Source organism: Anolis carolinensis, chromosome 2, assembly GCF_035594765.1.
Source record: "Anolis carolinensis isolate JA03-04 chromosome 2, rAnoCar3.1.pri, whole genome shotgun sequence".
Classification (NCBI taxonomy): Eukaryota; Metazoa; Chordata; class Lepidosauria; order Squamata; family Dactyloidae; genus Anolis; species Anolis carolinensis.
The window spans coordinates 149798205-149813241 of record NC_085842.1 but is presented as its reverse complement, the minus strand read 5'-3'; the positions used below and the strand labels follow the sequence as shown (position 1 = coordinate 149813241).

The 15037-nt window shown below is 42.4% G+C and overlaps 1 protein-coding gene across 4 annotated transcripts in view; it reads left to right on the top strand.

Annotated features, from left to right (window-relative positions):
- cep131 (centrosomal protein 131) overlaps positions 1-14334 on the top strand; it is a 35130-nt gene extending 20796 nt beyond the window's left edge. For 2 of the 4 annotated variants that reach the window (XM_016991251.2, XM_003217106.4), the window contains 11 exons: positions 822-851; positions 1384-1486; positions 2699-2900; positions 3700-3807; positions 4474-4591; positions 6738-6812; positions 6903-7045; positions 7923-8100; positions 8459-8655; positions 13213-13273; positions 13978-14334. In XM_016991251.2, coding sequence (XP_016846740.2) covers positions 822-851; positions 1384-1486; positions 2699-2900; positions 3700-3807; positions 4474-4591; positions 6738-6812; positions 6903-7045; positions 7923-8100; positions 8459-8655; positions 13213-13273; positions 13978-14052 — 1290 coding nt within the window. In that variant the 3' untranslated portion in view covers positions 14053-14334. The remainder of the gene's footprint in view (positions 1-821; positions 852-1383; positions 1487-2698; positions 2901-3699; positions 3808-4473; positions 4592-6737; positions 6813-6902; positions 7046-7922; positions 8101-8458; positions 8656-13212; positions 13274-13977) is intronic. The other 2 variants (XM_062974013.1, XM_008104144.3) reach the window with 1 other exon arrangement.
- The last annotated feature ends 703 nt before the right edge of the window (positions 14335-15037 follow it).

The following is a 15037-nucleotide window of genomic DNA, read 5'->3' as shown; positions in this document are numbered from 1 at the left end:
GATCAAGTGCCTGTAGAAAGGTGGGTGTAATTAGAAAGTCACTGTGGTCCAGACTCATCTATTAGTAATTTGCAACATTCATTAAGCAGAGATCTTTACTGAAGCATTTCCATATGCCTCTATAGTTGTCCATTGTCAAAAGCATGGTGCTGGACTTGATAGACTTTTTGTCTGATACAATAATGTCTTACATTTTTTATGATCAGACGTGTGACAATATCATAGCACTACAGACAGGATTGTGTGTCAATACCATGCTTCTTTTTTGTTTCGTAGTAGTTGGAGTGGAAACTGCAGAGAAGATGGGATGTTGTTGTGTCACTATATGTTTTCAAGTCATTTCCGACCTAAGGCAACCCTATCACAGGGCTTTCTTAGCAAGATTTGTTCAGAAGAGGTTTGCTGTTGCTGTCTTTTGAGACAGAGTATTTAACTTGCCAAGGTCACCAAGTAGGTTTCAGACTCTGGTCAAATAGTCCAGTGCTCAGACCATCACAATATGGTGATTCAAGGGGGGTGGCCATCAGCTTAAGATCTGCATTAGTACTGTTCCTGCACCTTAGTTTCTTTTGACTGTTTTGGTTCTTTGGTGAAAGTCTTCTTAGTGCTTGGAATAGTCTTGTCTTAGGAAGTCCTTAGTACAGATGCAACAGTCCAGCTGGTCCATTTGTTGCAACAGGATGTGTTCAAGTGGCTTTCCATGTGTTAAGGAATACTCTTGCCTTCCACACCAGCTGCTTCCTTGCATCCTTCCTTCAACAATCTTTAGATCATGCTCTTTCCATTTCCCTCTTGCTCTTACTTCTCCTCTTTCTCTTTAGGTCTGGCGCACTTTGGGCCCCCTCTGTGAGGTAAACCTTTTCTGTGCATGGTCTTCAGATTCAGACTTTGTCCCTTTCACTTCTCTGGATCCCATAAGTGCAATCACCCCTGAATTGTTGAGGTGGTACCAAGATTTCTCTTCTTTTGGCAATAGAGATAGAATGGATATTAGCAAAAAGCTGTTCCTTGATAGTGATATGCTGCATATATCTGCTTCAGTGAACACATCAGATATTAAGCAAGAAAGAAACCATTATTTAACATTCATCCTAACTGTTCAAATGAACGGCTGTTTGGTGAAATTGTCTATGAAATAATCCTCGCAAACATTTCTCAAGTGCTTTGGCATGTGTTATTGCCTACACTTTGTTTGGAGTGGTACATTATAGACACAAGTTCAGATACCTTCTTAGTTCATAAAATGGAGGAGATGGGTGTGCTGGAGACAGATACAACTAGGTGAGGACAATACTTCTTTCTGACCCCTCTTATCCTGGTACTTTCATTGTCTCATATATATGATCTGAGATTTCCCTTTGTTTTCCTTTTCTTCACATTCAGGAAATCAAAAAGCTGAAAGAGCTCATGAGTGCCACAGAAAAAATCCGCAGGGAGAAATGGATTGATGAAAAAACCAAGAAGATCAAAGAGATCACTGTTAAAGGTATATAAGGACTTTGATGAGTGTGCTGTATTCTTGTACAAGGAGTTGCCTTTTCACCATGGAGTTAGTGGTACCATGGGATTGATCCTTGTTAGTACTGTTGATTCCCTGTTCTTAAACTGGAGCCAGGAAACAGACCAAATGTCAGCCCTTGCGTGGTAAAAAGGAGGGTCTTCCTTTTTCTTTGATTTGTATCCTGCCTTTCTCCTAGCACAAATCTCCTGGCCAGATTTGTTGATCTAAGTTGGTAATTTTTCCATTTTAAGGTATTTTTACTAGAAGCAGGTGTCAGATAGTTTCTTACTATTCTCTTTCCATAGCTCAGTTCTTATTATCAGTATATTACTGACTTTGTTGTTGTTTGCCACTAAAATCATGGTGACAGATCACCCACAGATTGGAAGAGTTTTTATTATCCATATCATAGACTTCAAGCCTGAAATGGGTTAGCTCTCATGTAGATGTTGGTGAGCACCAGTTTTCTTTATGTGAAAAAATGATCTGCTGTGAATAAAGAATGCAGATCTGCATAAAAGTATTTATGATAATCAGGGCCATAGCCAGAAAAAAATTGGGGGAGGGTGTTGAAACTTTTTTTAGCGAATCATAAAGAGTAGTTCCATAACAAAATAATTTTGAAATCAGGCTCCATCAATAAACTTCAGTAGACACTCAAGACAGATGAACTTCCGTAGACACTCACGGGGATTTGGTTAATCAGTTAAAACTTATGAATAAACCAGTTTTTTAAAAAAAAAAACTGAAAATTTTCTGATGGGGGTTGAACCCTTAAACCCCTCCCTTGGCTACAGCCCTGACTATAGTGTATTTTAATGGTGTTATGCATTTTGAAGAGGCATGAATACAGAGCAAAAGGAAGATATTTGCCAAGAGAAAGGTGTGCCAGGCAAACTGCTGTTGTGACTGCCTTCCATCTGGAAATCTATGTCCTCATTGTGAAAGACTATGTGGATCCAGAATAGATCTCCACAGTCACTTGGCAGACAATCATACTCAGCCATGAGTGATTGCCCATGGTGATGATGATGGTAGTAATAGTTTTGCACAGAGGTCAGCTATTTTGGCAAGTTACAGCACTAGAAGAAGAGGCCATAGGTTAGACTAGAGAGTGGGTTTGCTTTGGTAGTATGCACAAAAATATACATGTGGACAATCCACAGCTCTCTCCTGTGCACCATTTCCCCCATTCAGGTCTGGAACCTGAGATCCAGAAATTAATTGCTAAACATAAGCTAGAGATCAAAAAATTGAAAACACTGCATGAAGCAGAGTTGCTACAGTCAGACGAACGAGCTGCCCAGCGCTATATCCGCCAAAATGAGGAGCTGAGGGAGATGCTGGAGCGCGAAAAAGAAGAGCAGGGGCAGCGCGAGAGAGAACTGGCAAGACAACGGTATGAAGGGAACAGGGAGGGCAAGGATGGGAAAATGGGGCTGTTGCAAAAAAAGCGACTGGCTTTATAGTAGTGTTTCAGGGCTGGCCTTATGGAAAAACTGTACACATAAACTGATAGCAACAAAGTCAATGACTTATTTCTAGTATTTTTACTTGATAGTTTTGCTGCTAAAGCATTTTCTTTCAGAAAGTTAAGTTCCAGCAGCCTGTGTGAACAGTTCACTTAATAGGTGATACCTATCTTAAAAACTAGGTGTAGATTCAATGCACTTCACTGTGTATTGCTCTGTGTGTGTGTGTCTGTGTGTATGTATATATATATGGCATGCAGATGGACATTTGCCATGAACTTGCATTGTATGTCTTTGCCTATAAACAGCACTGTGGTGCTATTCTCCTGCCTGGCTTGGAATCAAAGGGCAGGTATCTGGTATTGTGCTATGGGAGAGAGGCATCAAATAAATAGACTAGGCTGTAAGTGGCATTCTTTGAAAAATACCTTCTCTTACCTTTATAGGCCTTGTTTTGAGCTTTTAGTCAAGATTTTCTCATGGCCTCTGCTGTAGGGCTTTTCGTTTCTGCAATTTTCATGTCTTCTAAAGAAAATCTAGTCCCACGCCTCAGTCCTAAGTCTCACGGCTGAATTGATTCATGACATTTTATATCCTTCAAAAGGGTGGTCTGTCCTCTTCTATTTTCTCTTAGTACAGGCCTTGTTGCTTGCCCTTAAATATTGGGCTAGGCCAAAGTTATAGCTCCTTTGGTAGTGCCCTGTCTGAAATAGCCTTTCTACACAGGTATGAGAAACAGCTGGAGCAGGAGGAGCAAGCTTTACAGCAGCAGCGGCGCCGGCTATACAGCGAAGTGGCTGAGGAGAAAGAGAGGCTCAATCAACATGCAGTCAGGTGAGAGGACTCAAACCATGTAGGTTGTCTTTTTGGACCTCTGAAAGACAACCTACATGGTTTCAGATTCAATGACTTGAATGCTGTTAAAACAGCTTTAAAATTATGGATCACGAAGCAAAACCCCGAATTTTTCCAAAATGGTTTTGATGCCTGGGTTAAATGATGGCACAAATGTGTATCAATTGATGGTGACTATGTTGAATGGTAGTTCTGGGTAGAAGACAGTTCAGGCTATGATCTGTAGCAACTTCTGCTGTTTAATGTTAATTCATAATGCTTTTAAGACACAGGAGGCAAAACCTTTTGACTCACTCTCGTATTGTAATGTTGCAAAATAATGCTAAGAATAACAGAGCTCAGGACTAATATCAGACATGTATTGTTTCTGTCATCAGAGTGTCATACTCAGTACATAAAACCCAACTGAGACTGGAGCAGTTTCTTTTATTTGCAGAGGAGATTTGCATATGCGACTTCCTCTCTTGCATTAAATTGTACTGGAAACATAGTGACCAAGTCCTTTGGGCAACACAAGCCCCCTCCCTCTCATCCTGGATTGGAGATTCCTTCGTTTCTCTTGAAATGAGCTCTGTTCAGCCCCAGGATTGCCTTGCCAACATTGGGGTTGTTAGATGTATAAGGATATTGATTTCTGTTCTGTAGGCAACGGGCTGAGCTGGAGGATCTGCGGCGGCAGCTGGAAGAGAACAGCTCTGTTGTTACCAAAGCTTTGAAGGAAGAATATGAGAAAGGGAAGGAAGAGCAGGAGCGACGCCATCAGGTCTGTGGTTGTTCTATAACCTTTGGTATTTCTGCCTACAAAGTAGCACGTCCAGTCTGACCTGTATTCAAGTCCAGTGGAAGCTGTATGAGCTGTATTAAAATCCAGTCGGAACTGTATTCAAGTCAAGTCAGAGTTAAATTTTGAGACCATCTTAGAGACAGTTGAACATCATACAAGAAAGAAACACTGAGAAGAAATAAAGATTCAAGAGCATCCGTTTGCCTGAACTGTGTCTATTTGTCAAAGACTACCTCTCCTCATAAATACTTTGTAGTGAGATTCAGGAGGACAGAAAGCCTAAAATTCTTGTCACTTAGTAAATTCTTGTTTGATTCAACTATATAGTCTCCGATCTGTTCCCTGCACAGCCAGTTCACCTTCCAAGTAGTTATGATAGCATGGGTGCAGAATAGACATCAATTCCCCCTGATTTTCCAGCAAACAACCTCATGTTTCAAATTATACAGCATTGCTCTGCATTTGACCTTTTCCTACCCTTTTGAGTTTGGACACTTTCCCACAGGAGGAATATCATGTGGCATCCTGTACAAGACTGCAGTATACTAACTCTTTCAAGCATTTTTCTGTCAAAGAACTGAATATAAGTTGTCTAGGACAGGCAAATAGAAAACCCTTTCCTCCTATAATCTTCACTGGCCATTTCAGTTCTGATTAATTGTTTTAGGAATGATATCAACTTTTGACAGCACCTCACTTTAGAGCAGGCATCCTCAAACTGCAGTCCTCCAGCAGTTTGGGCCTCCCCCCCCCCCAAGAGTTTCTGGGAGTTGAAGGCAAAAATAGCTTTGGAGCATTCAAATACCGTTCCATTCTCCTTTCATCCTCTTTCCTGTTCATTTTTTTTCCATGTCAGAAGCAACTTGAGAAATTGCAAGTCGCTTCTGGTGTGAGAGAATTGGCTATTTGCAAGGATGTTGCCCAGGGAATGCCCAGATATTTGATGTTTTTACCCTTGTGGGAGGCTTCTCAGTGAGGAACAGGGCTTGGCTTCTCCTGTTCTTTGTTGTCTTAAAGCAGGGGTCCCCAAACTAAGGCCCGGGGGCCACATGCGGCCCATCGAAGCCATTGATCTGGCCCCCGCAGTGGCAGCTCCCTTCTCCTCTGTTGAGGTAGGCACACGCGTGCCTTCCAAAGCTTTGCTAGTTTATAACGGTACTTTAATTATTATTTATTTAATAATTAATTATTAAGGGGTGCTTTGCTAGTGCTTTTGGTGCACAAAGGCAAAAGGGGGTTGGACTAAATGGGCCAAGGGATCGCTTCCAACCCTCTTTATTATATTATTTATAATATTATTAATTGTAATGTATATAATTATATATAATTATTATTATTATTATTATTATTATTATTATTGACACAAAGACACAGTATAACAGCAAACAAGATATATATCTAGATTTCATATCACTTCCCAAGCGTTTAGGACTGTGTGATGTATTGTTATTATTATTAATAATAATAATATTGAGGCTGGGAGGCCATCTGTCAGGGGTGCTTTGCTTGTGCTTTTGGTGCACAAAGGCAGAAGGGGGTTGGATTAAATGGCCCAAGGAGTCTCTTCCAACCCTCTTTATTATTTTTATTATGATAATGATGATGATATGATGATGATTATTATTAACTTTGAGGCTGTATTTGTTTCCGTTTTGTTTGTTTACTTCAAAATAAGGTATGTGCAGTGTGCATAGGAATTTGTTTACAGTTTTTGTAAAACTATAGTCCGGCCCTCCAGCGGTCTGCGGGGCCATGAACTGGCCCCCTATATAAAAAGTTTGGGGACGCCTGTCTTAAAGGATTTATAGTTGATAAGGAATGAAGGGAAAGCTGTCTTCAGCTCTGCCCCTTGTTTGCTACAGATGAAGACTGTCTTCACCAAAGTTCATAACTTGCAGGGCCAAAACTGGAATGATCTTAATCTACTACTCCTTAATGTACATCCTTCAGTTGCTAATATATGACTATGCTAAAAGAATAATGGAATTATATTCCAGCTGAAGCAGTGATTCATTTTCAGAATCACACAGCCAAATTATGTCAGGCCTTGTATACTGGAGGCAGGAAGGAGGCTTTGGGAGGAGACTCTGTTTCTCTTACTTAATGTGTTTCTTCTTCCCTCAAGGCAGAGGTCCAGTCCTTAAAGGTCCAGCTGGAAATAGAGAAGCAGGCTTGGGAAGCCAACTATCTGAAAAAGGAGGTAACGTTATTGTTTTACTCTTAAAGTTATACTCACTAGTATTTCATTGTTCAAGTTAAACTTGTGTGGTGTTTCTTGCACTGTTCTCAGGAAGCCTGGTTGCTCACTCGGGAGCGAGAGTTGAGAGAGGAAATTCGGAAAGAGAGGGACAAGGAGATTGAACTGGTAATACAGCGTCTAGAGGCTGACATGTCCTCCTCCAAGGAGGAGTGTGAGAGAGTCACAGAAAACAGGTAAAGCATTGGTATATAAGAATAAGAGCTGGTTGCCACTGTTTTTACCTGCACTTCCTGAAATGCTCTTTATAAAGCTATCTGATTTTGTTTGTCATTGTGGGCCATGGTCTTCATTTGGGCTTGCTTGCTCAGGAGAGAGGTACTTGCAGTTAGATTTGTATATTTGTACAGCATGTTCAGATATTCGGGTATCTGCTTTTTGAGAAATCTTGGTTCCCCTTTTGGAAAACCTCCTTTGCTAGCAATTCTTAACTTGTGGTCTATGGACCCCTGGGGGCCACAGTATCCTCACAGGAGAGGCACAAATAAAACAAAGGAAGAGTCTCTAGAGCAGCCATGGGCAAACTTCAGTCCTCCAGGTGTTTTGGACTTTAACTCCCACAATTCCTAACAGCCAGTAAGCTGGCTGGAATTTCTGAAAGTTGACATCCAAAACACCTGGAGGGCTGAAGTTTGTCCATCCACTGACCTCACAACTCCTCTTTAGCCCCTATCCCCAGTCTCAGAATGGCATCCAGTCAAGAGGAGGAAGGGAGACTGTACCTGTGCCTCTCCACCCTTTGTGAAGAGCAACTGTTAATACATGGGAACAAAGGAGATTTATCCTGGTTTTAAAAAAAGGTTAAGAGCCACTGCTGTAAACTATTATGGTTCCTGCTAGGCTCCAAAGAAGATGTACCAGTAGATTTCCTACTGTATTCATCTGGTTGAGTCTTCTTGTGCCTCATTCTCTCTTTTATTGCTTTCCACAAAGTATCAACTACTTAAATTAAAAGGTAATTTAGGTATCAACTACTTAAATTAAAAGGTAATAATATTATAATTTAAAAGTCAGCTCAGCAGTTAGTCACGAGTCTTTGTTTTTTCTATTCAGACTAAAGAGAGTGCGGGACAAATATGAAGCAGAACTGCAAGAACTGGAACGGTCAGAACGACGGCTCCAAGAGCGCTGCAATGAACTGAAGGGGCGTCTGGCAGAGGCAGAAGGGGAGACTCTCCGTCTACAGAGCCTGCTGCGGCAGAAGGAACAGGAGGCAGAGGATATCCGAAAGGTGGGTGCATCACAGAGAACAGTAGTTTCCTTCACTTCCTCCTGATTTGATGCATTCTTCTTTGGTGGTCTTGCTAGAGCTTGTGGGAGGAAGGGGAAGTGAGGAGGAATCCTGGAGGCCATGATCATAACTGTCTTGGCAAAAAGTAGGAGAGGTTGGAAAGATTCTTGCTTTTGGATAATACCAAGTGGTATAAACTGCTGGGAACTCTTTTCATGATTAAATAGAGCTAAGGATAAAAATATTTTGGCACTGGGGGACACTTTGAGCCTTGACCTCTTTGAAACACCTGGTTCTTTGTTATGCATATTCTGTACATCTGGAGACTGAATCACTTTCTCTGTGCTTGGTGTAACAGGTAAGGGACCAGCTAGCTCAGGAACGCAGCAGCCTTTCTGAGGTTATCCGGCAGGAGTTTGCTGACCGGTTGGTGAGCACAGAAGAGGAAAACAAACGGCTCAAGGCAGAGATGGCTGAACTTCGTGCCCGCCAACGCTTAGAACTGGACAGAGTGACCCGGGACAAGGAAGAAGAGCTGGAAGAAGTGCATAAGAGGTGATCCTTGTTCTTGCTTTCTTTATAGATATTCAGAGTTGACCTAGTTCTGTAGTAGTGCTAGAACTATGAGTTGGCATGTCCCAGATTATTTTTGTGGCTGTCATCATTCTCTCTCTCTCTCATGCCATCATCTATTCACAGCATATGCATCCTAGCTGATGGTTTAGCAGCTTTGCTAATTTACAAACTAATCAAGTTCTGTTTTAGTGCTACATCAAGCAATCACATACTAGAAGATACTGCTGTGGTATGCCAGGGATGACTAAACTCCACACTAAAAAGGCAGGCCAAAATTATGTGCCAAAATAATTTCATTTCTGCCCCAGGAAAAGCTGATACATCTGACCTTTGTAGAAGTATGCAAGTCAGAAAACTCCATGAATAAGGGTTTGCCATAAGTTGATGGGTAACTTGAAAGCAGAGAGGCGAGAAGAGTGATGAAGCAATGCACATGTCCAGCAGAGCTGCTGGATTTCAGAGGCATAGTTCTGTTAGTCCAAACCAGGATGCAAAGGGATCTTGTAGCACCTTTGAAACTGAGAAATATTAGTTGCGTATGTTTTGTAGATTTAAATCTGCCTTATCAGATGCATGGAGTGAAGTGCCTGGGAGAAGAACTTTGTGAGCAGGTTATATTTATTTATTTCGTGTCAAAAGCATTGGTACAGCAAATACATTTCAAATAATGGAAATAAAATAGAAAAGAAAAGAAATCACAAGCAACTAAATAGTTTTGGACCAAAAGCGGGCAACAGCAACCGCATTGTCTGTAGCTTTAAACAACTCCTCCTCTGTACATGAGGCAGGGCATTGTGGGCAAGCATACATATGCTGAGTTGTTTGTTCAGCTCCACAGTCACACAAGGTGGAGGATTCCTCCAGGTAGTGCCACCTTGCCAAGTTGTCTTTTGATCTGCCCACTCCACTTCTGAGTCTGTTCAGGGACTTCCAAGTTGCCCATTCCTGGTTTGCCCCTGGAGGAAGACCCTCTTGGGGGGCCATCCAGTTAGAATTGCCAGGTTTAGCTGCCCAGAGAGACACCCTTGCTGTTGCTGGAGGAACATCAAGAGGAGTGGTGGTTCTCATGAAGCCCTTCCTTGATTTGAGTCTGGTGGGAGGAGGGTGATAGCCATGCAGTGGGTGGCTTTCACAATGTTCAACCTTTTTTCTCTCACCGTTAGCAGCAACTTCCCGTCGCACGTCAGGAGAGGCAATGCCAGCTAACTTGTAGAGTTTATCAACAGGTGTAGGTTTAAGGCATCCCGTGATGATTCTGCATGTTTCACTCAGTGCTATGTCCACCTGCTTTGCATGGGCAGACTTGTGCCAAACAGGACAGGCATACTCTGCAGTTGAGAAAGACAAGGCCAGGGCTGATGTTCTTATTACTTGTGGGTCTGCTCCCCATGCGCTGCCAGTCAGTTTCCGCAGGATGTTGTTGTGTGCAGCTACTTTGTGCTTGGTGTTCATGCAGTGTTTCCTATATGTTAGTGTTCTGTCTAAGGTGACACCCAAGGTATTTAGGATGGAAACAGTGTTCGAGCTCTTGGCCTTCCCAAGTAACTTTCAGTTTCCTGTTGGCTTTGCGGTTACGTAGGTGGAAAGCACACACTTGTGTCTTGGCAGGGTTAGGCTTCAGGTGGTTCTCTTTGTAGTAGCTGGAGAGATCATAGTAGCTGTAGTAGCTGGCAGGTTATATGTATTGATAGGAATAGAAGTGTCAAACGTGTGAGTATAGTGATAAGTAGTCAAAGTGAGTAGATTGACGTATGAATGGTGAAGGGGATTATTGGAATGTAGTGTGATGCAGGAAGGAAATGTGATAAACTGGCTAAGAGAGGCTGGGGTGTTAACTAGTAATGTAGTGTGCCAGGGAACCATGTCTCTATTCAACCCATGGTTGATGACCTGGAATTTGTGGATATGTTCCAATTTTACTGTATCTCTTTCCAGTCTTCCTTTGTATTGTTTTTGTTCATGGACTGTTGTGTTGAGGTCAGAGATGGAATGCCAAGGAAGAGGGAAATATGCTATGGCTGTTTTTTGTGTATTCCCATTCCTGTTTAATTTATGTGAATTTATCTTACGGTGTTGCAATGATCCCTTTGCAGAAGCAAAGCTGGTTATATTTGCTTAAAAGCTGGTATCTCTCTTTTATTCTTAAAGAAGACCACACAATGTTATCTATCTATATATAAAAAGGTAATGGAATTTCGGCCTAGGACAAAACAACGAAACTACACGTCCCAGAAACACGAAACTTGGCAGCGGAATCCAGCCGCCTTGCCGCTAGGTTCGTACAAAAAAATTAAACATCTGGACCCGAACCAGGAGCCACAAAACCCAAAAAACAGGAAAGAACACTTTGCGCATGCACCAGACACGAACCGGCACGCGCCCAACACACTCGCCAACCCCTCCCCTCAAGGGTACTCCTGCGCGCTCCCCTTTTCCCGCCGGCGCCATTTTAGCAATACACGTCAGGAAAGAGTCCACCAGTGGCCCTCGCCGGTTCTTCCCACCTTTTCCCTGCCGGGAAGAAAACCACGGTGGAGAAAGCACAGTTGCACCCTCTGAGGAGGGGGACATCACAGTTCAACAGCAAGGTGCGTTTGAAAGGGGGTCCACGGGAGGAGGGAGGGGACGGCCCTTCCAAAAGATCCCCTCATAAACTCCGGCCCTTGCTAAACTTGGAGGGAGAGAAGGAAGCGCAGAAGCCACCAGGCTGAATGACATGGAGAAAAATAACCAACCACTGGCCCTCACCTTTTCTTCGCCACTTTTGGCCTCTGCAGCCTTCCCCGCCAGAGAGAGGAAAGACAGTGAAAGTGCCGCTTCCCGGCACACCCCCCCAAGAAGGAAGGAAGAGTTCTCCCTCAATTACTTACAGTTTCTCCTTCTCTTTCCCCTCAATTTACCCCTCAATTATAACAATAACAACCACAACAACAATAATAAACAGCTTCACAGGCAACAAGCAGCCAGGCACTGAAGCTGCGAGGCCATTCAGTGCTAATCAAGCTCGCCAATGGCAACGTTCACACTTGGCCTCCAAACAGCAGAGTCTCATTTATCCAAGCTTCACTTATCCAATGTTCTCTATTACCCAAGGCAGTCTGCCTTTCAGTAGTCAATGTTTTTGTAGTAAATGTTGCAATGTTTTGGAGCTAAATTCGTAAATACAGTAATTACTACATAACATTACTGTATATAATATGTAATAATTACTGTGGTCTAATAAGAAAACAGAACAATATAATCTCTAAAATCAGGACACTAAATACAAAACAACACTCAGAAGACAGGGGAATTCCAGACAGGGGAAGTCCAGACAGGAAACAATCAGGCCCAGCTAACACCTCCCAACAAAGGATTCCCTTAACCAGGAAATAGCCAGGCCTCGAAGCTGCAAGGCCATTCAATGCTAATCAAGGCAACTAATTGCAACATTCATACTTGCTGCACTCAGACTATTCATTGCTATTTGACCTGGCCAACCAACAATTCCACAAGGTAGAAAGCGGCCAGGCTTCCAACCAGCAAGACTATTCATTCCTCTTCAACCTGCCCAACCAAGATTTCCCATAGATTTGGAAGCCAGGTTTGGAAGCCATCAGGCCACTCCATCCCATTCAACCAGCCCAAGCAAGGAGGCCCCTATATAGAAACCACCCAGGCTTAGAAGCAGCGAGGCTATTCAGTGCAATTCCAATTGGCCACAGCAACGCGTGGCAGGGCACACCTAGTGTGTGTATATGTGTGTGTGTGTGTGTGTGTGTGTGTGTGTGTGTGTATATATATATATATTTATTTATTTATTTACAGAGAGAAAGAGAAAAGACCATGCAATAGGTAGAGTGGGACACCTTGTTCTACTAGCTAATCGTTTTAAATGTCACCTTCCTCCACAGAGCCTACCTACTTTGCTAGTGTATTTTCCTCATTAATTGCATTATTTTAACAAACACTCAAAAATCTGATCCTGGCACACACCCAGCTTTGCTTAGGGCGAAAACGTTATATTAGGATGGGCAAAGTATGGTTTTCCATCTCCCAACAACCCCTTAGCATTGACAACCTGGACTAGGGCTGATTGGAGCTGCAGTCCAGCAATATCTGGAGGGAGGGATTTTGCCCATCTCTGGTTTATGAAACTTCTCACTTGGTTTGAGAGCAGCAGAGTAGCCTGGAAAAATAAGTGTGGTAGTATAATGGCATCTTTTAGCATCACAGATGCTAAAAGCTTTCCCCCAATGTTTTGTGTGACATATCCCAAAGTACCATGCCTGTGCTTCATGCTTGCATAGGCTTTATCTGCACAATTTACTGAATGAGTCAAATCAGGAGCAGGGCCTGCTCCCACAACACACTGATGCTGCCCATTTATGGAAAGCGCTTTACATTATTTGAGGGCTTTTAAGGAAGCTTAAAGCAAAGACAGTAGTCCTTCTAGAATTTGAGTACACATCTGTTTTGCCTTTTCCCCAGAATCTGATTATGGTAGCTTTATTGTTAAATGCCTGGGTTTCATTCTGGGTTTTGCCTTCTCTGTAGGGTGAAAACAGCAATTGTGAAGAAAGAGGAGGCCGTCAACACCCTCCGGAAACAGTATGAGGTGAGCTTGTCTGAGGGCTGCCAGGCTCTTTGCTGTTGTCTGGTTAAATGCGGAGAAGACCAAAGGAGATGGCCAATCCTAATTTTAATGTGAGCAGGTAAAGAATGTGATGAGGCAAAATTGGTCCTCTGCCACATAAAAGAGAAGTTGACTGTTGAGTTAATATTGCAAACCATGATTGAATCTAGATGGACATTTGTAGCATAAAATATTTAACAACTGTAGTAATAAGGAAATGTATTAATAATTCTCAACAATGTAGAGAAAATAAGATGGCTTCCATTAATGTTTCCCGTGACATTGTAAAGTCTGGTCATTTTCTCCCTGTCACTTGATATTTAGCTTTATATTTTTCTATATCTTAGAACTCAGATTATCAGGTCTACAAAATAGTTTTATTTCTTCTTTATTTCTTCCAAATGTGTTTGAGATTACTGGAGAATGAAACAACAGGTGGACTATCCTCTGAACAAAATGCAGCTCCTCTCAGGATATGTCTAAAGCCAGTAGCCCTTCCTTCTTAGTATCCTGTTCCTTGTAGTAACCAAGAGTGGATGTTTTGGAAAAGAGGCAGAGAAGATCTAACTGTCACACATGCTCTGCTGTATAAGGCTATTTTAGAAGTAGTAAGATGCTCACTCAGTTTTGCCCTCCTTTTGCTCCTTCAGTGGTCTTTGTTGAACTGAATTCCCTTTTCTTTGCAGGCGGCTGTGAAAAGGGCAGATCATTTAGAAGCCCTCTTGGATCAACAACGGAAACAATTGCTAGCAACCAAGTAGTGACTATACCAGTAGTCTTTAAGGGAAGAATGTCATGATCATGCACAGGAAAAGAAAGTGGCCTGCTGTGATCTCCAAGAGACTAAGATAAAATGAATGGTGATCTGTATGTGACTGGGAGAGATTCATGTCCTCTTTCTCTGTCACTCTCGTTAATAATTATTATTTCTTAATTTGATATGTTACTTTGTGCCTACAATCTGACCTCTTGTATAAGAAGCCTGGGCTGTATCCCAGTTTTTGCTGATGTATTTTAACAGTAAAATCCAGCTGATTTTGTAAGAGGTCAGTCTCACCATGATCTTTCACTTAGAAGCTCATCTTATTTGCAGGGAAGGGTGGGAGGCTAGGCTTTGCCACTGGGATGAATCTGCCTGTTGGTTTCTGGATCCTGCATTATTCAGCTAGATGGGTCAGATGCTGGTAGGTCAAAACCTTGTCAGCAGTTTTTGTCCCACAGCTTTTTTTGGAAATGTTTTGGTTCAGACCAAGACACCTGGTAAATTCCATCCCATGTGTGGATTACATATATTCTTTCTTGCATCCCTTTAAGAGAGGAATCCATACCTCATAGGGATGATGACCCTAAGCTTTTGGTTTGCTAGGGTCAGAAAGGGCCTCTCTCTAGTCTTTTTCACTATGGAATTGAGTTTTATGTGGTGGAGGGGAGAACAAGAAGAGGAGATTGCTCATAAGAGTTGTTGTGAGTTTTCGGGGCTGTATGGCCATGTTCCAGAAGCATTCTCTCCTGGCATTTCATCCACTTCTATGGCAGGCATCCTCAGAGGTTGTGAGATATCACAACCTCTATCTCACAACCTCTGAGGATTACTGCTGTAGATGTGAGCGAAACATCAGGAGAGAATGCTTCTGGAACATGGCCATACAGCCCTGAAAACTCACAACAACCCAGTGATTCCAGCCATGAAAGCCTTCGACAACATGTTGCTCATAGAGTTGAGAAGGAATTGTTTTCCTATATCAG